At 63.7% G+C, this 25,429-nt stretch overlaps 3 protein-coding genes across 10 annotated transcripts; all 3 read right to left on the bottom strand.

Annotated features, from left to right (window-relative positions):
* Nucleotides 1–275: 275 nt before the first annotated feature.
* Nucleotides 276–16,728, bottom strand: DHX34 (DExH-box helicase 34). 8 transcript variants are annotated; one of them, XR_010991951.1, is made up of 18 exons: nt 16,581–16,728; nt 15,298–16,140; nt 13,545–13,856; nt 11,606–11,878; nt 11,409–11,511; nt 10,548–10,765; nt 10,213–10,387; nt 9,932–10,125; nt 9,252–9,353; nt 8,829–9,083; nt 7,677–7,844; nt 7,474–7,585; nt 7,251–7,357; nt 6,908–7,165; nt 6,598–6,774; nt 6,389–6,512; nt 1,611–6,169; nt 276–1,229 (listed from the first exon to the last, which is right to left on the bottom strand). XR_010991951.1 is itself a non-coding variant. In XM_068170038.1 (17 exons), exons 2-17 carry the CDS (start codon nt 16,111–16,113, stop codon nt 6,021–6,023), a joined length of 3,543 nt encoding a protein of 1,180 aa, XP_068026139.1. In that variant the 5' UTR covers nt 16,114–16,140; nt 16,581–16,728; the 3' UTR covers nt 276–6,020. The 8 variants fall into 8 exon arrangements, 1 of the variants encoding a protein (XP_068026139.1); XR_010991955.1 differs by having other exon boundaries at nt 276–3,760; nt 3,867–6,169; XR_010991954.1 differs by having other exon boundaries at nt 276–3,944; nt 4,232–6,169.
* Nucleotides 16,729–17,387: 659 nt separating this feature from the next.
* Nucleotides 17,388–20,262, bottom strand: LOC137458772 (C5a anaphylatoxin chemotactic receptor 1-like). The gene is made up of 2 exons (XM_068170040.1): nt 19,837–20,262; nt 17,388–18,866 (listed from the first exon to the last, which is right to left on the bottom strand). The coding sequence occupies exon 2, from the start codon at nt 18,846–18,848 to the stop codon at nt 17,787–17,789; it is 1,062 nt and encodes a 353-aa protein (XP_068026141.1). The 5' UTR covers nt 18,849–18,866; nt 19,837–20,262; the 3' UTR covers nt 17,388–17,786.
* A 372-nt stretch (nt 20,263–20,634) lies between these two features.
* On the bottom strand, nt 20,635–25,225 carry CCDC9 (coiled-coil domain containing 9). Its single transcript, XM_068170041.1, has 8 exons — nt 24,991–25,225; nt 23,659–23,832; nt 22,924–22,992; nt 22,412–22,475; nt 22,138–22,318; nt 21,573–21,719; nt 21,398–21,471; nt 20,635–20,780 (listed from the first exon to the last, which is right to left on the bottom strand). The coding sequence occupies exons 1-8, from the start codon at nt 25,137–25,139 to the stop codon at nt 20,727–20,729; spliced, it is 912 nt and encodes a 303-aa protein (XP_068026142.1). The 5' UTR covers nt 25,140–25,225; the 3' UTR covers nt 20,635–20,726.
* Nucleotides 25,226–25,429: the final 204 nt, after the last annotated feature.

The raw sequence follows: 25,429 nt of genomic DNA, 5'->3' as shown, positions 1-25,429 counted from the left end.
TCTAACTTCCCCAGGCTTCACCCAGCTGCAGAAGCAGCCCAGACAGATGCTGGCTGCCAAAGGCAGATGCCCTCCTTGCTCTGTCTTGACCTCCCTTGGCCCTGCAATGTATGGCCAAGTGGGGTGACTTGAGAGCATCCTTCAGACGTGCCAGGAGCTAGGGGGAGGGGTGTCTGAAGCCCCTGTGGCAGGGAAAGGCTGCTCAGCAGCACTCTGCTGCAGTCACCCAAGCACAAGTTGTCGTCTCCTGCCTCCCACTGCTCCAGATGTCACTTGGGTTATGGAGTGGGGGGGTGGGACTCTTCCAGCTGCCTGCACCCCACTGGGAAGTGGGGACTCAGCTTTGGAAAAAGTTCTTGTCTCTCTTTTTGAAGTTATTCTGTGTCCTGGAGGAGATCCTGCTTGTGGTGGCAGCTGGCAGGCAGAAAGGTCCTCTGCTGCTGCTGCTATCTCCTTGGATCCAGCTCTGCGTTTCCTGACCCCAAGCTCTCCCTTCTGGAGGATCTTGGGCAACTTCCAGAAGTAGCTCCCCTGCTTTGGACTGATTTGGTTTGGATGTGTGGATGCTTCACTGGGTGAAACGCTGGCCCAGACAGTGGTAGGCAGTGACTGCAGCTGGTGGCCAGCCACAAGTGGTGTTCCCCCGGGGCTCAGCACTGGCACCAGTTCTGAGGGTGCTGGAGCCCTGGAGCAGGCTGCCCAGAGAGGTTGTGGAGTCTGCTTCTCTGGAGAGATTCCAAAGCCACCTGGCCACTGTGATCCTGGGCAAGCTGCTGGGACCCTGCTTTAGTAGGGGGATTGGACTGGATGATCTCCAAAGGTCCCTTCCCACCCCACCATTCTCTGCTGCTTTTATTTTTTCTCCTCTTGCAGTCCCAGGAAGGAAAGAACACCACAGGTGTGTGTGTGGGGGGGGAAGAGTAGATCTGTGCTGGGGGTTTGTAGCTCTTCTGGAGCTGTGGCAGCATGGTGAGGAGATGTCAGCACAAAGGAGGCTTTGCTGTCCTTTTGTCTTGTTTGTTATTTCATCTTCAGGTCTGCTGGTGGGAAGGATGTCACAGCCATGCTGTGCCAAGAGATGAGAGGCCCCTCTCCAGCAGGATTTAAGGTCTCAAATCCTCCTTTCAATCCTAACCAGTCACCACCACCTTCTATCATTTCTTTCTCCCAGCTGGAGGGCCATGGTTTATTCAAGAGAAGGAACAAATTGCATCTCCTTGTCAAGTCACCTGCCAGGAGAAAGAGGCAGAAGAAAGGAGTCCAGCAGTGCTGGGCTGTAGATCTTTGTTAATTGAAATATCCTTCAAGTCCTTCATCCCTTCCCATCACCTCCACCTCCCCACCCCCCAGCTCCAAATGCATGTCCTGCCCTGGACCAGGCTGCCCAGGGAGGTATCATGTGGACAGGGCACTTCAGGGCATGGTTTAATGGCCACGGTGGTGCTGAGCTGGTGCTCTTCAGGATCTTTTCCACCTGAAATGATTCTGTGATCATGTCCACTCAGGATGGGTTTGGGGTAGGGTGTTTTTGTTGGTTGCTTTTCCCCCCCCCCCCCCCCCCAAGAGATCTAAAAAGTGCAAGAAGATTAAAAGATCTCCTCAGAAAATACCCAGGTGGAAGGAAGGTGTCCAGGAGCAGATGGGGCTCTGCTAGCATGGCAGCTTCTGGAGCTCCAGAGGTTCCACCAAAGGATTCCTGTCATGGAGAAGCTTTCTGGGAGGTCACCCATCACAGGGGGTTGCTTTCAGGCTGGAAAAGTCCTTTTTTTCTGCAAAGGCAAGGCAGGGATGTGCTCACCACGTGGAGCAGCCGTGGCCCTGAGCTTCCTCTGCTCCAACACTTGCTGCCTCCTCTCGTCACATGAGTCATCTGCTCCCTGCCAGCCTCAGACAAGCTCCAGGGACAATTTTCCTTGGCAAGGAAAGGATTTTTCCCTGTTTGTGGAGGCAGGAGCCAGGGAGGAAAGCTGTCTGAAGTGGTTTGTTGCAGGGCAGTGGGGCTCAGCTGCTGAACAGATGCAGATGAGGTGACCAGAAGCAAGGAGAAAGAGAAAACAAGAAGCATAAAGAGCTCTGTGGAGGGACTCCACAAAGTCATGGCTTGGCTTGGAAGGGACTTTTCGAGGTCATCCACAGTCAGCAGGAGCACCTTCAACTAGAGCAGGATGCTCAGAACCCCAAACAACCTGACCTGGAATGGTGCCAGGGGTGGGGTTTGGTCTTCCTGCTTCAAGCATTTTGGCCAAAGCCACAGGGTTGGTGGCAAGGCTGACAAGAAGTCCATCACCACCTCTTCTCCCTGCAGGTGTAACTGACAGCAGGGAGCTTGTGGGGCTCTGCTTGGTGCCTGGAGCTGCTTTAGAAGTTGGGACACACTGGAAGTGTTTAAGGCCAGGCTGGATGAGGTTCTGAGTAACTTGATCTGGTGGGAGGTGTCCCTGCCCACGTCTGGGCGGTTGGAGATAAAGGCTCTCGAAGGTCCCTTCCAACTCAAGCCACTCCCTAGGGTTGGAAAAGCCCTTTAAGATCACTCAGTCCAACCATTCTCTCACTGGACCTAAACCAGGTCCCTCAGCACATCCCCCCCCAGCTTGACCTTCTCTAGGGTTGTGCTCATAGCAAACACAACCAAGTCCTCCAAGGCCACTTCTGCATGGGACTGATGGAGAAGGCTTCTGCTGCTTTGGCTTCTGGTGCTGGGCTCGTTGAAGGGACTTGAGTGACAGAAAGTTTGACTGTGTGGGGCTGGGGTTGGGTTATTTTTAGTGCAAAGCAGGAATTGTCTGCTTGTCTTTGAGCAAAAGGAGAAGAAAGCTGTCTGGGTTTGGCTGTGGCAGATGCTGAGCTCTGCGATAAACAGGAGGCAAACCAAGGAGGACTTCTTCACGCCGCACGGCGAGCCCAGCAGCTTGTCTCCGTCGAGCTGCAGCCAGGAGAATCTTTATTGCTATTATCTTTCTCTACCCCATCCTGAACTTCTCCCCAGCCATCTGTCTGTTGCTGCTTGTCAGAGCTCTCACTGTGGTGGGGCATGGTTGGTGATGAGGAGAAAGAATTACTGGCCTCCTAAAAGACCTGAGGGTCCTTCTCTGTGCTTGACCACTCCATTTTGCTGCTTATCTACAGCGGTTCTCATCCTTTAATTGGCACCTCAGGGTGAACTGGGAGATACAGCAAGCCCAAGCTGGCATTTTTTTCCTCCTAGCTCAAGCAGAGCAGCCTGTGCCAAGCCCATCCCACACCAGAGCAAGGCCAGGCTCCTGAAAGTGTCCTGGAGCTGCCCCAGTCTGGAGTGGTGCCTCCTGCCTCGCTGGCACAGCCCTCACGAGCAGGCAGCCTCCTGCCCTGCCTGCACTCAGTCAAGGACCCTCCACAGCCAAGTGGCAGATGGCAACTCCTCCATGCCAGAAAGTGAGATTTGTGACTTCACACCACGGAACAGTTGGCCCAGAAGGAGCCTGGCTCAAAGTTCTTCGGGTTTCAGTTATTTATTGTCTGCTGCATCCTGCACTGAAATCAACACAGCAGCAGCACAGCGCCAGGGCAAGCCCCACTTGGGCTCTGGGGTACTGGAGATCTCATCCCCTCATCGCTGCTTTGGGGCACTTGGACCAGTTTATCCCCAGCTTCTCCTCCAGCTGATCCCCAGTGGAAATTTGGGGGCTTCTCTGGTTTATCACCACTGGAAAGTTGAGGTTTTCTCCTGGGCTGCTCTGAGCAACATCAGCCTCTGACTCACTCTGTACCGAGCAGCAGCAAGCTGGAATGTTTTGGGAGGCATAAAAAAAAATGGGGATGCTAAACAAAGCTTCTCCATCTCCACCATCCCAGGAGGTGCAGCTGGGGATGGAGCTTCCCTGACCTACTTTTCCCCTCCACTTGCAGATCATCACCGGAGCCACATCTGCCGCAGCGGCAGCGCTCGTGGGTGCCTGGATGTGGTGCTAGAAATGGAACAAGAAAAAAGGGAGCTCAGCTTCTGCTGCCTGGTGCTGAACGAGGGCTGGGCTGGGGGCTTGGCCCCCTCCAGCCTATTTCTGAGCCACTTTCTCTCTTATTGCTGGTTTCCCACCCCTTTTCAGTGAGAACAAAAAGCAATGGGTCAGAGCAGCAGGAGCAGCCTGCACCTTCCCCTCCCCATTAAACACCCCTAGAGCAAAGCAGAGCAAGACAAAGGAGGAGCTTCTCCAGGCTGAAGAACCCAAACTCTCTCAGCCTGGCCTCACATCACCTTTCTGGCCTCCTCTGGCTCCCAGCACTGCAGTGGGGCTCTCAGCAGAGCAGAGGGGGCAGCATCCCCTCCCTGGACCTGTTGGCCAAACCTTCCTCATCAAAAGCAGCCCTCTGGAACGCCCCTGGTGCCAACATCTGCTCCAGTTGGTGACCTCTGGCCATCAAGATACAAGTAACTCAGAAAGCCAAGGTCAGCATCTGCTGCGCTCTCTCTCTCCCACACACCCCCCACACCCCCCCCAGGCTCTGGCCACATCTGAGTTTGGCTCAAGCAGGCTTGGGAGGAATGTCCAGAGATTTGATGGGGAGCTGGGGATGGATTCTGCTGCCTGGATCTGGATATTTTTTCTCCTGTTCTTCAGCTTTGTCAAAAGCTTTCCCCCCAAGCTACTGAGCAGGATGAAATCTTCCAGAGAGCAGAATAAACCCAAGCCCCCGGCAGGGGAGGTGAGAAGTGAAGCGCTACCTTGGTCACCTGGTGGCCAGCTGGGATGCTCTGAGGTGATGTTTGGCAGCTGCAGAGCCTCCTCTCCACCTTCCCACCGCAGCAAGGCTGCAGCATCCCCTGGGACAGGCAGAGGTGGAGGAGGGCTCAGTGTTTGTCGGCTGCGCTGGGCTCTGGCGCTCTCCAGGGCCGGCAGCGCTAACCCCAAACTCATTGGGATGCGCCAGGCGCCTCCCGGCCCCAGCTCCTCTCTCTTTGATCTCCCAGCAATTAATTTTGTCCTTCAGCAGCTCATCCTCCCAGCTGAGCTTCTTCCAAGTGGGCCAATGAGATGTCCTCTCCTCACACCCCCCCTTGTTCTCCTGGGCAGCTCTGGCTGCTGTCCCCACTGCCACCGTGTCCCAGCAGCACAGGTGGGGTGCAGAGGGACCTCTGGAGATCTCCCAGTCCAAGCCCCTGCTCCAGCAGGGCAGCCACAGCAGCTTGCTCAGGAAGTAGGTCTGGAAAGTCTCCAGAGAAGGAGACTCCACAACTTCTCTGGGCAGCCTGCTCCAGGGCTCCAGCACCTTCAAAGCCAACAAGTTCCTGCTCATGGAACCTTCTGAGTTCTAGTCTGTGCCCCTTGGCCCTTGTCCTGTCTTTGAGCACCTCTGAAAGGATTCATGGATCCATAGCTCAGGACAATCAGGGGGTCACTCTGGGTCAGCTGGGGGCTTTGTGAGATTTGTGGTGTCCTGAAGGTCCCTGCCCTGATGCTCTTCCCATGGGATCCAGGAAGCAAGAGGAGAAGAGGCCAGGATGTGTCCAGGGCAGGAGTGCCCCACACTGGCTGTGCAGCATCAGGCAGGAGATGTCCCCCAGGCCCTGGAGATGTGTCCAGGCACCCTGACAAAACATCCCTGAGATTCTGGAGATGCCCTGAAGACTCCAGAGGCATCCCCAAGGTACTCACAAACACCCCTAAGATTCCCCAACGAACAGCCCCAAGACCACCACAAACGTCCCAAAGACTCTGGAGACATCCTCAAGGCCCCAGAGTTGTCCTCAAGATCCCTCCAAACATCCCTGAGCCCCCAGGGATGTCCCTGAGCTCCCTTCAAATGTCCTCAAGACCCTGAAGATGCCTCAGAGACATCCCTGAGGCTCCACAACCCCTGCTTGACCTTCAGTGATGAGCTGCAGGAGCCACCAGAACCCTCAAACCACCACATTCCTTTTGGGATCCAGCTGGATTGACCCAAAACTAACAGAGGTAGCAACATAGAGGGGGGGGGACACAACCTCAACTTTCTGGGGTCCCTTGGTCCTCCAATGCTTGGAGGAGGATCCTGGTGGCACCATGTCACCGGTGCTGCTTCTTGTGCCGGAGGATCTGGGTGGGGGTGAAGCTGAAGTGCTGCTGGCAGATGTCACAGTGGTAGGACCTGTGCAGAGAGCTGGCTGGGGAAGAGCTGGCTGGGGAAGAGCTTTCAGCTGCTTCCTCTGGAGGGGCTGTGGGAAAAGATGGGGAAAAAAAATCAGACACAGAAGGAGAACAAAGCCATCAAAGACCCTCCCCCCCCCCCCTTCCCTAAGGCTGTGCCACCTCGGTGAGATCTCGAGGGGTTGCTCCTTCCTCCTTGGTCCCAGATGCCACCTGGGCTCCCCCCATGGAAATCCAGGAGGGCTCTGGGGTGTGCTCCACATTTTTTCTCAGGAGGGGACACTCACCCTTGGGGGGCTGGCAGGAGCTCTCATGGCAGACACGCTCCAGGGGGGTGAAGGGCATGTGGAGACCACAGTGGGGACAGGTCCAGAAGGTCCTCAGGCAGTCGCTGTAGAGGTCCAAGTCCACCTGCAGGGTACAAGGAGGACATTGGGACTACCCTAGGGGGGGTGACAGGAGCAGCAGGAAGGGTGGGGGAGAGAGAGACACTCACAGCCAAGCAGTTGTAGGTGAGGAAGTCAGTGACCTTATGGCCTCCTTTCACCTCGTCAGGCTTCATCTCCATGCCCTGGAAGAGCCCTGGGAGATGAGGAGCAGCAGCCACCGTCTGGGGACCGACGTAGAGGTTCTGCTTCTCCAGCGCGGTCAGCTGGCGCAGGCGGTGCGGCACCTGCCAGAGGAGGACGTGGGGACATTGAGGAGGCTCCACAGATCCACTCAACCTCCTCCCCTCAGGCTTCAAGGCAGAGGTGGCGCCACCATCACCCAACGGTGCCTTCAAACCCCGGCTGTGGCCACCTCACCTTCACCTGCAGGAACTCCAGCAGCCCCCGGGTGAGCGCGGAGACGTCCCGGGAGCTTGGCTGATGGCCCAAGTCCTCCCCTTGGCCTTCCAGGAGCTGCTGGAGGAGCTGCTCCCAAGTGCAGCGGAGCTGCAGGGCAGTGGAGAGCAGGCGAAGGGCAGAGTCAGCGTCAGGGATGGTCAGCTCCAGCCAACCATCTGCCACCAGCCGGCTGCAGTCCGCGCTGGTGTCCAGCGAGCGGGGGAAGAGCAGGAGGACCTGGAGGAGGCAAACACAACCATTTTGGGGTGATGAAGACTCCTGGAGGGCGTGGAGAGGATGAGGAGGGGAGTGAAGAGCTCACCTGGAGGGCTGGGACCCGGATACAGTTCACCAAGTAGGGCTTGGTGGTCTCTAGCAGCGAGACGAAGGCCAGGAGCTGGTGGTGGCAGCTCAGCCCCTCTGTGAGGTCTGCAGGGGACAGAAGTGTCCCAGACAGGGACCTACCAAACCCCTCCAAGGCTGGAGGAACTTCTACCCAGGGAGAAGCAGACCCAGCTCCTGCAGGCCTTGGGGGGGTGCCTCACCTTTGTTCCCAGCATGCTCAGGTCCCTCCTTGGCGTGGAGCAGTTCCGGGTTGGCGGCAAAGACCGAGGTGGGATGAAGAACGACCCCTGGCTTGGTCCTGGTGTGGAAGATCTGCAGCCAGAGCGAGCCCGGCGTTGGGGGCGGGGGCTGCTGAGGACAACACCCCCAGGGCACAGGGCCAAGCTCAGGAGGGGGCAAGAACCTGGTCGGAGTCCTTGCGGCCGCTGTTCAGCTGGTCGGGCACCGCCAGCTGCGGGTACAGCCCCCGGCACAGCAGCAGCTTGAGCAGGGCCAGCTGGGCCGGGGAGAGGCTGGAGCTGGAGGCGGCCTGCAGCTCCTCCACGTCGTGACGCAGCTGGAACTTGAGGTCCTGGGGACAGTGAGGGGGAGATACAGAGCACGGCCAGGGCACGGCCAGGGCATAACAAGGGCACGGCAAGGGCACAAGGGCATGGCCAAGACACAGGCAAGGGCATGGGCAAGGGCATGGGCAAGGGTGCAACAAGAGCACAGCAAGGGCACAGCCAGGGCACGGCAAGGGCACAACAAGGGCACAGCAAGGGCACAGCCAGGGCACAGCCAGGGCACAGCCAGGGCACAACAAGGGCACAGCCAGGGCACAGCCAGGGCACAACAAGGGCACAGCCAGGGCACAACAAGGGCACGGCAAGGGCATGGCCAGGGCACAACAAGGGCATGGCAAGGGCATGGCCCAGGCATGGAAAAGGCAAAGGCACAGGCAGGGGCACAGCCAAGGCCAAGGCATAGGCAAGAGCATGGCCAGGGCACAGCCAGAGCACGGCCAGGGCACGGCCCGGGCATGGAAAAGGCAAAGGCACAGGCAAGGGCATGGCAAGGGTGAAACAAGGGCACAGCAAGGGCACAGCCAGGGCACAGCCAGGGCACAACAAGGGCACAGCAAGGGCATAGCCAGGGCATGGCAAAGGCAAAGGCAAAGGCAAGGGCACGGCAAAGGCACAGGCAAGGGCACAACAAGGGCACAGCAAGGGCACAGCCAGGGCGGGGCAAGGGCACAGCAAGGGCATGGCCAGGGCACAGACAAAGGCATGGCAAGGGCACAGCAAGGGCACGGCCACGGCATGGAAAAGGCAAAGGTACAGGCAATGGCACAGCCAAGGCCAAGGCATAGGCAAGGGCACAGCCAGGGCACAAGAAGGGTGCAACAAGGGCATGGCAAGGGCATAGCCAGGGCACAGCAAGGGCATAGCCAGGGCATGGCAAGGGCAAAGGCAAAGGCAAGGGCACAGCCAAGGCCAAGGCATAGGCAAGGGCACAGCCAGGGCACGGCTGGCCAGAGGCTGCTTCCAGAAGAGGGCACAGCCATGCTGCTCACCTGGATGTCCACACCACGCTTCCCCTTCCCCTGGGAGCCACCCTCCTCCTGCTCCTTCTCCTGCTCCTCCCCAGAGGAGGCATCGCCGTCACCATCCTGCAGCCGCAGCACCTTGGGCCTCCTGCCCTGCTCCTCGGCGTGGCGGCGCCAGAGCCGCTGCAGCTCGCGGCGCTCCCGGTGCCGGCTCTGCCGGCTGTGGCTGTCCCTCAGCCGCTTGGAGCCTTCCTCTAGCAGGTGGTGGTCCTGGAGAAGCTCCTGGAGATGGATGGCAGAGGTGGTTTGGTCCACCCCCATATGCCCCACCCTCCCCTCCCCCATCTCCTTTTGGGGTGTGAGGATGGACCTCAGGAGATGGGGGAGGTGGGGGTGGACCTCAACCCTCCCCACACCACACCCTAGGGTGTGTCCACGTCCTGTCCCCACCTGGAACTGGCGCCGGAGGTTGGTGGCCTCGTAGAGCCGATGCTCCTCCAGCCCGCGGCGCCGGCACCACCTCCGCGAGTTGCCGCTCCGCTGGGACTTCACCTGCGCCAGGAGGGGACCTGCTCAACCTCCAGCTGGGGCAAGTTCTCCTTCCCACTCCTCCAGGAACCCCTAGGGAACATCCAGCCCGCCCCCCACAGCAGCTTGCCCAGGAGCCCAGTGCCCACGCTGGGCTTGGAAGCTCTCCAGAGGAGGAGGCTCCCACAGCCTCTCTGGGCAGCCTGCTCCAGGGCTCTGCAACCTTCAGTCTCAACCTCAAGATTCTTCTCCTCATGCTCAGGTGGAGCCTGCTGAGGAACTCATTCAGGTCTACTGATGAGGTTGTAGGACGAGGCTGGACCCAGCCATGACCTCTTGGGGAACACCACAAGCTCCAACTAGACCCTGCCCTGTCGATCACAACTCCTTGAGCTGTGTTCTTCAGCCAGTTCCTGACCTCACTGCCCACTCATCCAACACCCCCTTAAGCTTTTGAGGAGGACACTATGGGAACAGTGTCCCAGGGCTTGCTAGAGTCAAGTCCTCCTCACCCCCAGAATCAGCTTCCAGCACCCCCCAACGTGGACCCAAACTCATCCCACCCCATGTCTCTCTTCCCCAGCTCAGGACAGGAACCCCACCTGGACCCACTCATTGAAGATGTTGAGCAGCGTCAGAGGCTCCCCGTGCTGGCTCTCCAGGTGCCTCCTGGCCGTGGCACACTCGGGGTTGGGGTGGGCAGGGCGCAGGAAGGGCGACTGGACGCTCAGCGTGGCTGCCACGGTCAGGGTGGGCTCAGCCAGGTCAAAGAGGGCACCCAGGACCAGCATCTTCCCTGTGTGGGTGGTGAAGGTAAGGAAGATCCACCTCAACTCCTGGAGTAACCACTTGGGCTGCCACCAGGCCTTGCCCAGCTACTCACCGACCACCACGTCCACCGGCAGCTGGGCCAGGAGGTTGCCAATGGGAGTCAGCTCCTCGGCCTCATCCAGGGCTCCCTGGTCCTTCAGGTACCTCACAGCCACCTCCAGGCTGGATGAGGGAGGAGGCTCCAGGAAGGGGAAGGACCTGGGGTCACCCAGCCCCATGCTCTTCATCTGAGAGGACAGCAAAGGGAGAAGCAGCTGAGACAAGAGGGAGGGCCTGGAGGGAGCTCCAGAGGCACCCCCGAGATCCACCGCAGTGAGCCGCAGCTGTTGGCCGCCTGAGGCGCCCCCAGACCTCCTCCACCGCCAGCAGACGGCTCCTCCAAATCACCTGGAGCACCAGGGCGTCCAGGGCCACCCTCTGGATCTCAGGCACAGGGTAGGGGCTGAAGGCATCGTAGTCTGACTCGGCGTAGAGCCGGTAGCAGACCCCGGGTCCGGTCCTGCCGGCGCGGCCCCGGCGCTGCTCGGCGCTGGCCCGGCTGATCCAGAACTCCTGCAGCCGCTGCAGCTTGCCCTGAGGGTCATAGCTCATCTCCTTCACCTTCCCTGCAGGGGCAGAAGGTCCAGGTGGGGTGGGGAGGGAGTGAGATCGAGGTGGGGTGGGAGGAAGGGAGGATATCGAGGCGGGGTGGGAGGAAGGGAGGAGATCGAGGCGGGGTGGGAGGAAGGGAGTGAGATCGAGGTGGGGTGGAAGGAAGGGAGGAGATGGAGGTGGGGTGGGAGGAAGGGAGGAGATGGAGGTGAGGTGGGGAGGAAGTGAGATCGAGGTGGGGTGGGAGGAAGGGAGTGAGATGGAGGTGGGGTGGGAGGAAGGGAGTGAGATGGAGGTGGGGTGGGAGGAAGGGAGGAGATTGAGGTGGGGTGGGAAGAAGTGAGTGAGATCGAGGTGGGGTGGGAGGAAGGAAGGAGATCGAGGTGGGGTGGGAAGAAGTGAGTGAGATCGAGGTGGGGTGGGAGGAAGGAAGGAGATCGAGGTGGGGTGGGAGGAAGGGAGGAGATCGAGGCGGGATGGGAGGGAGTGAGATCGAGGCGGGGTGGGGTGAGAAGGAAGGGGGAGGAGACTGAGGCGAGGCAGCTTGGGAGGAGAAGCTCAAGGTGGGGCAGGAGGGAGCGGAAGGAGAAAAACCACCCAAGGGAAGCTGAAGGTGCAGCACCAGGCCAGCAGCAGCAGCAGCAGGAGGCTCCTCACCAGAGTCCAGCACGAAGCGGACGCCGTCGATGGTCACCGAGGTCTCGGCGATGTTGGTGGCCAGGATGCACTTGCGGACGCCAGGAGGGGGCAGGTCAAACACCTGAGGAGAGAGGAAGGGGCTCCTGGGGCCATCACCACAGGCAGCTCCTCAGCAGAGCAGAGCCTCGGACACAGGGGGGGTGGGGGGCAGCCACCTTGTCCTGCTGGGTCACCGAGAGGGTGCTGTGCAAGGGCAGCACCACCCAGCGCTGGGTGCGGGCGGCGTAGGCCTGGGCGGCCTCCAGCACGGCGCCGATCTCGGCCACGCCGCTGAGGAACACCAGGAGGTCCCCACGCTCCTCGGGGGGGTACCGGTGGTCGATGGCCTGCAGCACCCGCAGGTAGGGCAGGGGGTCCAGGCGCTCAGCCCGCCCCGGCTTCCCGCCGGCGCTGGGAGCCTCTTCCTTGGGGATGGGCTGGTAGATGACCTGCAAGGGGCAGAAGGTTGGGGCTGCAAAGAGAAGCCTCCCACCAGGGGAGGGACCTCAAGGAGGAGGCACCTTGGAAAAGGGCTCTTGGAAGAAGAGATCTTGGAAGGGCCTCCAGCTCCCTCCTCCATCAGCCACCCGAAGCCGCCGAGCCGGGAGCCGCCCCCTCGAAGGCCGGCAGGCTCTGGCAACCGCCCTCCACTTGCTGGAGAGCAACCTCCTGAGCCTCGAAGCAGGGCCAGCAGCAGAGCCCCCATGCACAAGAAGGGTCGGATGGAGGAACCTGAAATCGCCAGGCCTGGCAGCCTGAGCTCAGTGCCAGGGAAAGTGATGGAGCAGATTATCCTGGCGGCAATCACTGCGCACCTGAAGGATGGCCAAGGGCTCAGGTCCAGCCAGCATGGATTTAGGAAGGGCAGATCCTGCCTCTCCAACCTGATCTCCTTCTATGATCAGGTGACCCGTCTGGTGGCTGTGGGGCAGGCTGTGGATGTGGTCTGCCTGGACTTCAGCAAGGCCTTTGACACCATCCCCCACAGCAAACTCCTGGCCAAGCTGTCAGCCCATGGATTGGACCACAACACTCTGTGCGGGGTTAGGAACTGGCTGGAGGGCCGAGCCCAGAGAGTTGTGGTGAATGGTGCCACATCCAGCTGGCAGCCAGGCACTAGTGGCGTCCCCCAGGGATCAGTGCTGGGCCCTGTGCTCTTCAACATATTCATCAATGATCTGGATGAGGGGATTGAGTCAGTCATCAGCAAGTTTGCAGATGACACCAAGTTAGGGGCAGATGTTAGACAGTTAGAGGGCAGAAGGGCTCTGCAGAGGGACCTCGACTGACTGGACAGATGGGCAGAGGCCAATGGGATGGCATTCAACAAGTCCAAGTGCCGAGTGCTGCACTTTGGCTACGGCAATCCCATGCAGAGCTATAGGCTGGGGTCAGAGTGGCTGAGAGCTGCCAAACAGAGAGGGACCTGGGGCTGCTGATCGACAGCCGCCTGAATATGAGCCAACAGTGTGCCCAGGTGGCCAGGAGGGCCAATAGCATCCTGGCCTGCATTAGGAATAGTGTGGCCAGCAGGAGCAGGGAAGTCATTGTGCCCTGTACTCTGCTTTGGTTAGGCCGCACCTTGAGTCCTGTGTCCAGTTCTGGGCCACTCAGTTTAAGAAGGACATCGGAACACTTGAAGGTGTCCAGAGAAGGGCAACAAGGCTGGGGAGGGGCCTTGAGCACAGCCCTGTGAGGAGAGGCTGAGGGAGCTGGGATTGTTTAGCCTGGAGAAGAGGAGGCTCAGGAGAGACCTCATTGCCCTCTACAACTACCTGAAAGGTGGTTGTAGCCAGGAAGGGGTTGGCCTCTTCTCCCAGGCAACCAGCACCAGAACAAGTCTCAAGCTGCGCCAGGGGAGGTTTAGACTCGAGGTGAGGAGGAAGTTCTTCACCGAGCGAGTCATTCGGCATTGGGATGTGCTGCCCAGGGAGGAGGTGGAGTCCCCATCCCTGGAGGCGCTCAAGGGGAGATTGGATGTGGCACTTGGTGCCATGGTCTGGCCATGGGGTCTGTGTTGATAGGTTGGACTCGATGATCCTCGAGGTCCTTTCCAACCTAAGTGATACTGTGAGCCCCAGAAGCACCGCCCCTCCCCCCCCCCTTGGCCCTCACCGAGATGGGGAAGAGCCTCCCCGGCACCTGCAGCACCGGAGCCCCCCCGAAGTACTGGGAGAAGAGAGGGACGTTGATGGTGGCCGACATGAGCAGCAGGCGCAGGCTGGGGCGGGAGGGCAGCAGGCGCCGCAGCAGGCCCAGCAGGAAGTCGCCGTGGAGATGCCTCTCGTGCACCTCGTCCACCAGCAGCACCTGGTAGCAGCCCAGGCTGGGGTCCCGCTGCGCCTGCCGCAGCAGCAGCCCCTCCGTGAGGAACAGCAGCCGCGTGGCGGCGCTGCGGCGCCGCTCGAAGCGAATCTGGAAGCCCACCTGGGGGGGGGGGGAGCAGGGCGGGAGGGGAGGGGAAGGAGGAGGGCAAAGGAGATCAGAGCTGCACGAAGCCAGGAGTGAACAAGAGCAAAGTCGAATGAAGTCAATCTCCCTCCTCCTTCCCTCCTCCTCCTTCCCTCCTCCTTCTTCCCTCCTCCTTCCCTCCTCCTTCCCTCCTCCTCCTTCCCTCCTCCTTCCCTCCTCCTTCCCCCCTCCCACTTCCCCCCCTCCTTCCCTCCTCCTCCTTCCCTCCTCCTCCTTCCCTCCTCCTTCCCTCCTCCTCCTTCCCTCCTCCTCCTTCCCTCCTCCTTCCCTCCTCCTTCCCTCCTCCTCCTTCCCCCCTCCTTCCCTCCTCCTTCCCTCCTCCTCCTTCCCTCCTCCTCCTTCCCTCCTCCTCCTTCCCCCCTCCTTCCCTCCTCCTCCTTCCCTCCTCCTCCTTCCCTCCTCCTTCCCTCCTCCTCCTTCCCTCCTCCTTCCCTCCTCCTCCTTCCCTCCTCCTCCTTCCCCCCTCCTTCCCTCCTCCTTCCCTCCTCCTCCTTCCCCCCTCCTTCCCTCCTCCTCCTTCCCTCCTCCTCCTTCCCTCCTCCTCCTTCCCTCCTCCTCCTTCCCCCCTCCTCCTTCCCCCCTCCTCCTTCCCTCCTCCTCCTTCCCCCCTCCTCCTTCCCTCATGAACAGCTCCCAGCCCCCCCCAACCCCTCCCAGCCCCCCAGGAACACAGACACAGCTCCCAGCCCCCCAGGAACACACAGACACAGCTCCCAGCCCCCCCTAACCCCTCCCTGCCCCCCAGGAACACAGACACAGCTCCCAGCCCCCCAGGAACACACAGACACAGCTCCCAGCCCCCCCAACCCCTCCCTGCCCCCCAGTAACAGACACAGTTCCCAGCCCCCCCATAACCCCTCCCTGCCCCCCAATAACAGCATCCAACCCCTCTCAGCTCCCCCTAACCCTTTTCCTCCTCCCAGCTCCCCCTAGCCCCTTTTCTCCCCCCATAACAGCATCCAACCCCTCCCAGCTCCCCCTAACCCTTTTCCTCCTCCCAGCTCCCCCTAACCCTTTTCCTCCTCCCAGCTCCCCCTAGCCCCTTTTCTCCCCCCATAACAGCATCCAACCCTTTCCAGCTCCCCCTAACCCCTTTCCTCCCCCCCATAACAGCATCCAACCCCACCCAGCTCCCCCTAACCCTTTCTTCCTCCCAGCTCCCCCTAACCCTTTTCCTCCTCCCAACTCCCCCTAACCCCTTTCCTCCCCCCCATAACAGCATCCAACCCCTCCCAGCTCCCCCTAACCCTTTTCCTCCTCCCAGCTCCCCCTAACCCCTTTCCTCCCCCCCATAACAGCATCCAACCCCTCCCAGCTCCCCCTAACCCTTTCCTCCCCCCAGCTCCCCCCGCCGCCCCTCTCCCCCCGCCGCCCGCGGCTCCCTCCCGGTGCCCACCTGGCTGCCGTACTGGTCGAGGCTCTCGTAGGCCACCCTCTTGGCCAGCGAGACGCAGGCGATGCGGCGCGGCTGGGTGCAGGCCAGGCGCTCGTAGCCGGCGGCCAGCAGGAACTGCGGCACCTGGGTGGACTTGCCGCAGCCGGTGTCCCCCGCCACCACCAGCACCTGGTGCCGCGCCACGGCCTCCAGCAGCCGCCGCCGGTACCGCGCGATGGGCAGCGCCGCCCGCTCCCGCTGGATCTTGGCCAGCCGGGCGAAGCTCTGCTTCTGCTGGAAGTCCTGGAAGTGCAGCAGGGCGGCGCGGAACTCCGCCAGCCGCCGCCGCGGGACGCCGCCCGCCGCCCGCCGGCCCCCCGGCAGCGCCAGGTTGATGCGGTACCGGGGGTCGTAGCGGCCGGGGAGGTCGAGCTGGGGGGCGTTGGGCAGGGCCTGGGAGGGCTCTGCTCGGTCGCCGCTCGGGGGTCGCGGAGGGTTGCGGCTCTGGAAGCGCCGGAGGCGGTCGAAGAAAGCCCAAAACTCCTGGACGTGGTCGGAGCCGGAGCCGGAGCCGGAGCCGGCGTCGGGCGGCGGGAAGTGAAGTTCCTCCAGCCGGCGCCGTGTGCTGGGGCAGCTCCAGTCCCACTCGGAAGGGGATCGGGAACGGGATCGCGAACGGGACCGGGACCGGGACCGGGATCGCGAACGGGACCGCGATCGGCACCGCGATCGGGATCGGGACCGGGATCGTGAACAGGATCGGGACCGGGACCGCGACCGCTTCCGACCCCGCTCCCGGCTGTGCCGCCGGGGTCTGCTCCCCTTCTCCGGTGGCATCGCCGTGATGGGGATGGAGCCGGGCAGCTGCGCCAGGAGGGGTCGGAGGTTGGAGGGGGTGTCCAGACCTCCGGGACCCCCCACACCTCCCGGTACAACCCACCGGGATCCCCCCCCCCCAAGCAGCTCTGCCCCGACCGCATGGGGCCCCACGCACGCCGGTCCTGGCTCTCAGGCACCCCCGCGCAGTTCCGGTCCCCAGAGCCGGCTCCATCCCCCTCGGCCCCGGTTCCCCTTCCCCGGTTCCCCCCTCCCGGTTCCATCCCCCCCGGCCTCGGTTCCATCCCCCCTGCCGGCCCCGGTTCCATCCTCCCCACGGCCCCGGTTCCTTCCCCCCCCGGCCCCGGTTCCCCTCCCCCGGTTCCATCCCCCCCCGGCCCCGGTTCCGTTCCTCCCCCCCCGGCCCCGGTTCCGTTCCTCCCCCGCCGGCCCCGGTTCCCACCCCCCCCCAGCCCGCGGTTCTTTACCCGTTCCCGGCCCCGCTCCCGCGGTCTCCGAGCAGGCCCCGGCCCGAGCCCTGGCTCCGACCTCTCTCTCGCTGCCGCCAGCAGCGGAGCGGGCCCCGGCCGGGACGTTCCGGGTACGACCACCGGGGGGCGCCAAAGGAGCGACGGCCGCCGTGCGGAGAGGCCTGACCGAGGTGAGGGGGCGGAGAAAGGGGCGGAGAAAGGGGTGGGAAGGGGCGGGAAAGGGGCGGGGCTAGCCCGGGAACCACCCCACAGGCAGAGCTCTGACTTGCTGGGTCCCACACCCCACCCCACCCCACCCCTCCCCCCCCGTCCCCTGCTGCCCCTCTGTCCCCATCCGTCCTGCTGTGCCGCAGCTTCCCCAGCCCTGTCTGCTGTGGCCTGCTGCCCCCCAGACATCCTCCCTGTGCGGCTTTTGTGTGTGTGTCCCCCCCCCCCCTCCTCAACCCTCCCTGCTGTCCCCAGCTGTCCTCATCCATCCCAGAGCTGCTTCCACCAATTCCACCACCCCCAAGCGCTGCCAACCGTCCCCAGCCCTGCCCTGTCCCCCAGGCAGGTGCAAGGCAGACTCAGCCTTGGCCACCAGCAGCAGCAGCAGCTCCCTGCCTCAGGAGGTGAAGCAAGACCTTGGGGGGCAGAACTCCCTCCCCCCCCACCCCCCCAGCCTGGGGTGAGGACCTTCTGGAGCTGAGGAAGGGGACAGGAGGTGGCATCACTCATTGCATCATCAGTGAGCTCAGAGCCTGCTGAGGCAGGGAAAATGTTGCCCAACAGCCACCCAAAAAGGAGAACCAAAGGCCCAAGGTCTTGCTCAAGGCTTGAGGGGACTTTGGTGGGGACTTTATTGGCGAGGGGGCAAAGGGCCACACAAGCTCCTGGGGTTTTGGGGCGATGAGGTGAGGTTCACCCCCAGCCCTATAGGCCCCGGAGGGGTAATGTGAGGCTGGGGAGGGGGCAAGGACAGCGCTGAGACAGGAGAAACAGAGTCCATGGCTGGAGAAGGAGAGGAGGGAGCACAAGGCCGAGGTCCTCCTGCTGCTGGTGGAGGGCAGGAGATGTCCAAGCTGAGGTGGGCACCCAGCCTTCCCCCTCTGCACCCACATGGGGCAGCTGGGGGGGGGGAGTGGGGGGGGGAATGGAAGCATCTTTGCCTCCCCAGGCCCTCCAGGAGCGGAGGGGCAGGCGGTGGCCGCCGGCAGCCCTGCCTCACACCACGGTGCTGCTGCTCTGCTCCTCCACCGTGGACTTGGTCTTCATCCTGCTGTCCCCCGCGGTGCTGGCGGGGTCGTCGCTCAGCACCCCCCTGAGCACGGCCCTCCAGGAGCGCTGGAACTTGTCCCTGAAGTCCTGGCCCATGATGACGTAGATGATGGGGTTGAGGCAGCTGTTGATGTAGGCCACGCCGGCCACCACGGGGTCGGCCGCCTGGGCGCGCTTGAAGAGGGCGCTGCGGCTGGAGGCGGAGGCCAGCACCAGGCCCACCACGTGGTAGGGCAGCCAGCAGACGAAGAAGCTGAGGATGACCACCAGGACCAGCCTGGTGGCGCGCTGGGAGCGGGCCAGGCCCCTGCTGCGGACGCGGGCGAGCAGCAGCCCGTAGCAGGCGGAGATGGCGGCGAAGGGCAGCAGGAAGCCGCAGAGGAAGCGGGCGCCGGCCGTGGCCAGCTCGGTCAGCCGCTGGTGGGGGCCCACGGCCTCGTAGGCCAGGGCGCAGACCACCTTCTGGGAGAAGGGGTCGGCGCGGGCGGCGCGGAAGATGAAGGAGGGCAGGGTGAGCAGGGCGGCCAGGCCCCAGGCGGCGGCGCAGGTGGCCCTGGCCAGCCCCAGGCTGCGGTGGTTCTGGCACCACACCGGCAGCGTCACCAGGGCGCAGCGGTCGGCGCTGATGGCCGTCAGCAGCAGGACGCTGGCGAACATGTTGAGGACGGTGAGGGAGGGCAGCAGCTTGCAGGCGAAGCCGCCCAGGGGCCAGTGGTGGTCGCGGGTCAAGGGCAGGGCCAGGAAGGGCAGGGCCAGGCAGCAGAGGAGGTCGGCCAGCGCCAGGTTGAGGAACCAGACGCCGTTGACCGTGCGCCGCAGCTCCAGCGCCGTCACCCAGACCACGGCGCCGTTGCCCAGGACGCCCAGCAGGAAGATGAGGGCGTAGAGGGCCAGGACGGCGCGGTGGCTGTGGGGCACCTCGTAGCCGTCCAGCTCCTCCAGGTCGAAGGGGGTGTAGTCCTGCCAGCCCGTGGAGTTGTAGCTGGAGGTGGGCACCGCGGGGTCCATCCTCCGCCCGCTGGCAACCTGGGAAGCGGACCCGGTTGGAGCGCCGGGGACGGCTCTGGGGTGGCCAAGAGGCCTTCCCTCTCCCCCCCCCACATTGAGGTGGCTCCCAGCCCCTCTCCCAAGAAGGGTTGGGGCAGGAAGGGACCTTCCAAGGTCGCCCAGCCCAGCCCCCCCGGACAACCTCGGCTCGCTCCAAGCCCGAGCACAGCACTTGGGGTGGAAAGGACCTTCCGAGGCCATCCGGTTCCAACCTCCTGCCCTGGGCCAGGAGAGCTGCTGCCAGCTGAGGTTCCTCACAGCCCCACCCAGCCTGACCCTGCAGCCCTTCCCAACTCTCCTGGGCCACCTCTTCCACCCCCTTGCTGCCTCCTCCTGGTGCCCATCACCACCTGCTGCACCTCCCCTGCCGGACGCTCACGGAGGTGGTGCCCGGGGAGGTGTTCCTCAAGAACCTGTGGTGTAACCCCAAGGCCCTGCTGCCCTCCCTGCCCCCTCACCAAGGAAGTGGACATTTCCCCACTTCCCCACCGCCCAGGAAACACCCCAGAGGCTGCAGCTCCTCCAGAGGTCTCCTGAGGGGAGATGGTTTGGGTTTGTTCTCAAGCCCCAGGAGAGACCTCCTGGTGTCCAAAGCACCTCCAGCACCAAAAGGTAGAGGAGGAGAAGACTGAAAGGGGGAGGCAGAACCCATGGGGAAAGCTTGGGGGCTCCTCCCGTGGGTGGCAGAGGAACCCCTGGGGAAAGCTTGGGGTCCTTTGAGGTCCTCCCAAGGGTTCCTCCATGGGAAGAAGGGACAAGGAGGGGAGGTGGTGCTCCCCCCCAACCATCACCTCCAGAGGAGCCACCCCCCAACCTCCTCAGTCTCCTTAAGCAGGGCCAACCCCACCCCAGGAGCAAAGGATGGAGACCACCCAACCCTGGCAGGGTGCTGAAGAGAGGAGAAGCTTTTGGGCCCCCCCCCTGCCCCCACACCCCAGCAGCTGCTCACCTGGCTCCGGGGTGCCCTTGGCCGAGGTCCTGGTGCTGGGTGGTGGCTCCGAGGTTTTATACAGCAGGGAACAGGAAGCAGCAGGAGGGGGGAAGAATGGGAGGGGGCAGGCAGAAGACATCATCAGGGGGCCAAAGAGAAAAGGAGAAGCAGCTTGGGTGGGGACAGGAGGTGGCCAAGGGAGACCCCTCCACGGCACAGCCCAGGAGGAGAAGGCAGCAGTGGCCTGGCAAGGAGGGGGCAGCCCCAAAACAGGGCTTGGGGGGATGGGGGGGATGGGAGGGTTGGGCTTGCTGTGGCTTGAGGATGGCACTGGGACCCCCACAACCTTCAAGAGAGTCCCCAGAGCTTCACTGGAAGGCCTCAAAACCTTCCCCAGAGCCCCCCTAAAACCAAGGAACCCCTCAAGAGGGGGCAGGGATGCCCAACCCCCCGAGCCCACCCCCCCAAAAAAACACCCCCCTGGCCTGAAGAGAAGAAGTCTCCCCCCCAAGCAAGGACCACAGGTGGAAATCTCCTGCAGGTTTATTTCACAGAGGCAGCTCAAGACAGGGAGGTCTCAAGTCCAGCCCCACCCCACCCCCAACTCCAAGGCAGGAAACAAAGGGGGCCCCAAAATGTTGCCCCCCCCCTCCCCCCAGGAGCAGGAAACCTCCCAAGCAGCTGCCAAGAGCTGCTTGAGGAACTCCAAATCCTTCAGCACTGCCTCAGCATCCCAGCACCGAGGGGCTGGGCCCCCCCCGTGCCCCCCACCCCTGGGTGCAGAAGGGACTTGGGAACCTCTCCCAGCAAGGGTTGGACCTTTGGGGGGTGGGTGTGTGTGTGTCCCCCCCCCTGCCCCCCAGTGTCATCTCCTGCCAGCTCCCAGGCTCTGGAAGGTCGTGGGGGGCTCATGGGGGCAGCGCCCCCCCGGGTGATGGAGGACATCTGGGTGCTGGGGCGGCCTGCAGGAGGAGAAGGCAACCCCAGGTTGGGTGAGCAGCACCCCCGAGCGCCCCCCGGGGTGGGCACAGGGCTGATCCCACCCCCCATGGAGCGCCCCCAAGGGCTGACAACGCTGCCAGGCCTCCCCCCCCCCCACCCAGGAGAGACTTGGGGCTGCTTGGGAAGAGTTTAATGCAGGACAGAAGATGCAGAGGAGGACGGAACAGACAGACAGACAGACAGCAGTGCCCCCACCCTCCACGACGCTGCTGGCATACTGCCCCCCAGCCCCAGGTTAGTGCCCCCCCGAGCCAACAGTGCTGCCCCCAGCCCCCCAGCAGAGGCTGAAGCCCAGGAGAAGACCCCAAGGGGCAAAGTGCAGCAGCTGCAGAGCTGTGCCAGGGCTGGTGCCAGGCCTGTCAGGCAGAGCGGTGTGGGGTCAGTGGGCAGCCGGAGGAGCAGCAGCAGCAGCTGGAGGAGCAGCAGCAGCAGCTGGAGGAGCAGCTGGAGGAGCAGCAGCAGCTGGAGGAGCAGCAGCTGGAGGACCAGCAGCTGGAGGACCAGCAGCTGGAGGAGCAGCAGCTGGAGGAGCAGCAGCTGGAGGAGCAGCAGCTGGAGGACTCTTACTGAAACGAACCCTCTGGAAGTCTCTGATCTCCACTGCCCCGGGCGGGGGGTCCACCTCCTGCTGCCCAGGAGGGCTCCCAGCTTCTGGGGTGGGGGTGAAGAGAAGGAGGAGTTGGGGTCTGAAGCCCTTTTGGACCACAGGGCTGTGGGACGTCCCCCCCCCCGCAGCGCCCCCCCTTGGCCACCTCGTGTCCTGCTGTCCTCTGCCGGGCTCCCCGTGGCCTCCTCCTGTATCTCCACAGCTTCCTGCTCCCCCTCCAGCCTCCTGGCCGCCCCCTGGGAGGGCTCGGGGGGGGTCTGCAGCCCCTGGAGGGGCTCCACGGGGCTCAATCCTGGAGGAGACAAAGAGATGGAGCTAAAGCCCCTCCCCCCCACCACCCCCCAAGGTTTGGGGGTGACCCCCCCCATCCCCCCCCCCCAAGGTTCGGTGGTTCAGCTCCTTCCCTTCGCCTGCTGCGGCTCAGTGTCGCCCCCCAGGGGGTTCAGCCCAGAGCGGGTGTGCCCCCCCCCGGCCACACCTCCCCCAGCCCCAGTCCAGGCAGAGCCCCTCCCCCCGTTTTACCTGGAGTCTCTCCGGGAGCTGTGGGGACAGGGGGGCCCGGGGGGGGGCAGCCCAGCTCCACCTCCTCGGCCCAGTCCCAGACCGGGCGGTGCCCACCCAGGGGGAGAAGGGGCTCGGGGGGCTGCCAGCCCCCAGCCCCGGGGCTGGGAGGGGCACACGGGGGGGCCGCTGGCCTGTGGGGGACGCACTGCGGGGGGCTTCGTCCTCGCTGCAAGGCTCTGGGCTGCCTTCAGCCTTCTCCTCCTCCTCCTCCTCCTCCTCCTCCTCCTCTTCCTCCTCCTCACTGACATCCTCCCACTGATCCTCATCCTCTTCGGGGCTCAGGGAATGGGGAGGCTCCAGGAGGGGCTGGCTGGGGGCTTCCTCCACCTGCAGGGGGAGGGTTAGGGGGGGTAGATGCAGCCAAACCCCTCCCCCCCATAGAAGGTGCCCCCCCCCAGTCCCCTTCCCCCCAGGGGTCACCTCCTGGCCGTGGGTGGCCGCTGGTGGCTGCTGCTGCTCCTCCTCCCACCGGTCGTCATGCATGCTGGGGGCAGAAGAGTAAACAACAGAACAAACCAAACCAGGTGGGAAGAGGCCTTCAAGCTCATCACATCCAACCCATCAACCAACCCAACCCCACCCAAACAGCTAACCCATGGCACCCAGCCCCCCAGCAAGCCTCCTCCTGAACACCTCCAGGGGTGGGGACTCCACCACCTCCCCAGGCAGCACATCCCAAGGGCCAACAACTCTCTCTGGGTAGAACTTCCTCCTAGCATCCAGCCTGAACCTCCCCTGGCACAGCCTGAGACTGTGGCCTCTTGTTCTGGTGCTGGCTGCCTGGGAGAAGAGACCAACCCCCACCTGGCCACAACCTCCCTTCAGGTAGTTGTAGAGAGCAAGAAGGTCTCCCCTGAGCCTCCTCTTCTCCAGGCTGAGCAACCCCAGCTCCCTCAGTCTCTCCTCACAGGGCTGTGCTCCAAGCCTCTCACCAACTTTGTTGCTCTTCTCTGGACACCTTCAAGCCTCTCCATGTCCTCCTTAACCTGAGGGGCCCAGAACTGGACACAGGACTCAAGGTGTGGCCTAACCAGTGCTGAGCACAGGGCAGGATGAGCTCCCTGCTCCTGCTGGCCACACTGTTCCTAATGCAGCCCAGGATGCCCTTGGCCCTCTTGGCTGCCTGGGCACACTGCAGGCTCATGTTCAGCCTGCCATCCACCAGCACCCCCAGGTCCCTCTCTGCCTGGCTGCTCTCAGCCACTCTGCCCCCAGCCTGTAGCTCTGCCTGGGGTTGCTGTGGCCAATGTGCAGCCCCTGGCACTTGGATGTGTTCAATCTCCTGCCTTGGCCTCTGCCCAGCCTGGCCAGGTCCCTCTGCAGAGCTTCTCTGCCCCCAGCAGCTCAACTCCTGCCCCCAGCTTGGTGTCAGCTGCACATTCACTGCTGACTGACTCCATTCCCTCCTCCAGATCATCAATGAAGATGCTGAAGAGCACAGGGCCCAGCACTGCTCCCTGGGGCACACCCCTGGTGCCTGGCTGCCAGCTGGCTCTGGCACCATTCACCACCACCCTCTGGGCTCAGCCTCCAGCCATTCCTCCCCCACTGCAGTGTGCTCCTGTCCAAGCCCAGGGAACAGAAGGTTCCAGAAGGCTCCAGGGAGGCCCCCCCATGGGGAGCCCACCCTCCCACCCTATGCCCACCCCCCTGTGCCCCCCACTGACCTGTAGGCCTTGGTGCCTGGGGCCTGGCTGTGCCCCCGGGCCTTGCGCCGGCGCTGGAGGCGCTGGGGGGTGAGGAACTCCCCGAAGGTTGGGGGCTTGGGGGCCCCCCGGGGCTGCTGCTCCTCCTCCCCACTGCCCACCTCGGGCACTGCCCCCGGGGAGCCCTCCTTGCACCTAAGGGAGAAGGCATTGGGGTGACAGCTCCCCCCCCCCAGAAGCACCCCCGGGGGGAGGGGCACCAGGAGCTCCCAGTCCAACCCTGCCCTGCCTGGTGCCAGGGCTCAGCACCACGCCTCAGCACCACCACACCCCCCAGGGCTCTGACCCCCCCCCCAGGGATGGGAGCTCCACCAGCAGCCTGGGCCAGGCCTGGACAAACCCTCCCAGAGCAGAAGGTTCTCCTCATGGCCAACCTGAACCCCACCCGGGGCAGCCTGAAGCCATCTCCTCCCCTCCTGCCCACCCCCCGGCTCCAGGGACCCTCCCTTGCCCCTTCTCTGCCCCTGCCCCAGCCTCTCAACGTCCCTCTTGGGGGGAGGGCCCCAAAACCGCCCCCAGCACTCCAGCTGTGGCCTCCCCCAGTGCCCAGCCCGGGGGGGGGGGGGGCTGGGGGACAACCCTGACCCTGCTCCTGCTGCCCACACCAGGGCTGCTCCAGCCCAGGCTGCTGATGGCCTCCTTGGCCACCACTGGAGACCTCCTTGGGCACCGCTGGAGACCTCCTTGGCCCCTGGGGCACTGCTGGAGACCTCCTTGGGCACCGCTGGAGACCTCCTTGGGCACTGCTGGGGACCTCCTTGGGCACCTCTAGAGACCCTCCTTGGCCCCTGGGGCACCGCTGGAGACCTCCTTGGCCACCGCTAGAGACCTCCTTGGCCCCTGGGGCACTGCTGGAGGCCTCCTTGGGCACCGCTGGAGGTCTCCTTGGCCCCTGGGGCACCACTGGAGACCTCCTGGGGCACTGCTGGAGACCTCCTTGGCCCCTGGGGCACTGCTGGAGACCTCCTTGGCCCCTGGGGCACCGCTGGAGACCTCCTTGGCCACCGCTAGAGACCTCCTTGGCCCCTGGGGCACCACTGGGGACCCCCTTGCCCCCCCCAGGGGCACCGCTGGCTCCTCTCCAGCCACCCCCTCCCCCCCCAAGTCCTCCTCTGCTGAGCACCTTCCAGCCCGGAGCCTCCCTGGGGCTGCTGCGAGCCAAGGGCAGGACCCAGCCCTGGGGGATCCTCACCCACGGCTCCAGCCCAGCCAGGACCCCCCCGGGGGGAGCCCTCCCTCACCCCACCCCAGGAGGAGGAGGAGGGGGCCGAGGCAGACCCCCCCCCGACTCACCCGGGGTCCCCCTTGTGGGCGTCCCACTCGCGCCTCCAGCGCCCCCCGGGCTGGCGGTGCCGCGCCAGGCGCTCGCGGTCGATCTGCTCCCGCTCCTGCTTCCAGCGCAGGTACTCGGCGCGCTCCCGGCCCGTCATGGACAGCGTCATGTCCAGCGGCGCCCCCCGGCGGCCAGCGCCACGGCCCTGCGGGGGGGCGGCAGCGTCAGCGAGCACGGACAGCGCCCCCTGGCGCCGACACGGAGCAGGACAGCGCCCCCTAGCCCCCGGACAGCGCCCCCGGCGCCGACAGGGAGAAGGACAGCGCCTCATAGCTCCCGGACATCGCCCCCCAGCGGCGACACGGAGCAGGACAGCGCCCCCAGCCCCCGGACAGCGCCCCCTAGCGCCGACACGGAGAAGGACAGCGCCCCCCAGCGCCGACAGGGAACAGAACAGTG

This window comes from Melanerpes formicivorus, unplaced genomic scaffold (assembly GCF_026170545.1).
Source record: "Melanerpes formicivorus ecotype bairdi unplaced genomic scaffold, bMelFor1.0.p_v2 SCAF_277, whole genome shotgun sequence".
In the NCBI taxonomy this organism is placed as follows: Eukaryota; Metazoa; Chordata; class Aves; order Piciformes; family Picidae; genus Melanerpes; species Melanerpes formicivorus.
Note: the sequence above shows the minus strand (reverse complement) of the source record. Positions and strands in the feature narration are given on the sequence as shown.

Bases quoted from the DNA above. Each gene is read 5' to 3' on its own strand.
- DHX34 (XM_068170038.1), bottom strand. From the start codon at position 16,113: ATGCCACCGGAGAAGGGGAGCAGACCCCGGCGGCACAGCCGGGAGCGG. The intron at 11,512-11,605 runs GTGGCTGCCCCC...CTCTCTCCTCAG, and splicing joins CGGTGACCCAGCAGGACAAG to GTGTTTGACCTGCCCCCTCC. The intron at 10,126-10,212 runs GTGAGTAGCTGG...CCACCCACACAG, and splicing joins GCCGGTGGACGTGGTGGTCG to GGAAGATGCTGGTCCTGGGT.
- LOC137458772 (XM_068170040.1), bottom strand. From the start codon at position 18,848: ATGGACCCCGCGGTGCCCACCTCCAGCTACAACTCCACGGGCTGGCAG.
- CCDC9 (XM_068170041.1), bottom strand. From the start codon at position 25,139: ATGACGCTGTCCATGACGGGCCGGGAGCGCGCCGAGTACCTGCGCTGG. The intron at 22,993-23,658 runs GTCAGTGGGGGG...TCCTGTGTCCAG, and splicing joins CCAGGCACCAAGGCCTACAG to TTCTGGGCCCCTCAGGTTAA. The intron at 22,476-22,923 runs GTGAGAGGCTTG...TTCTGCCCCCAG, and splicing joins AGAGAAGAGCAACAAAGTTG to CATGCATGACGACCGGTGGG.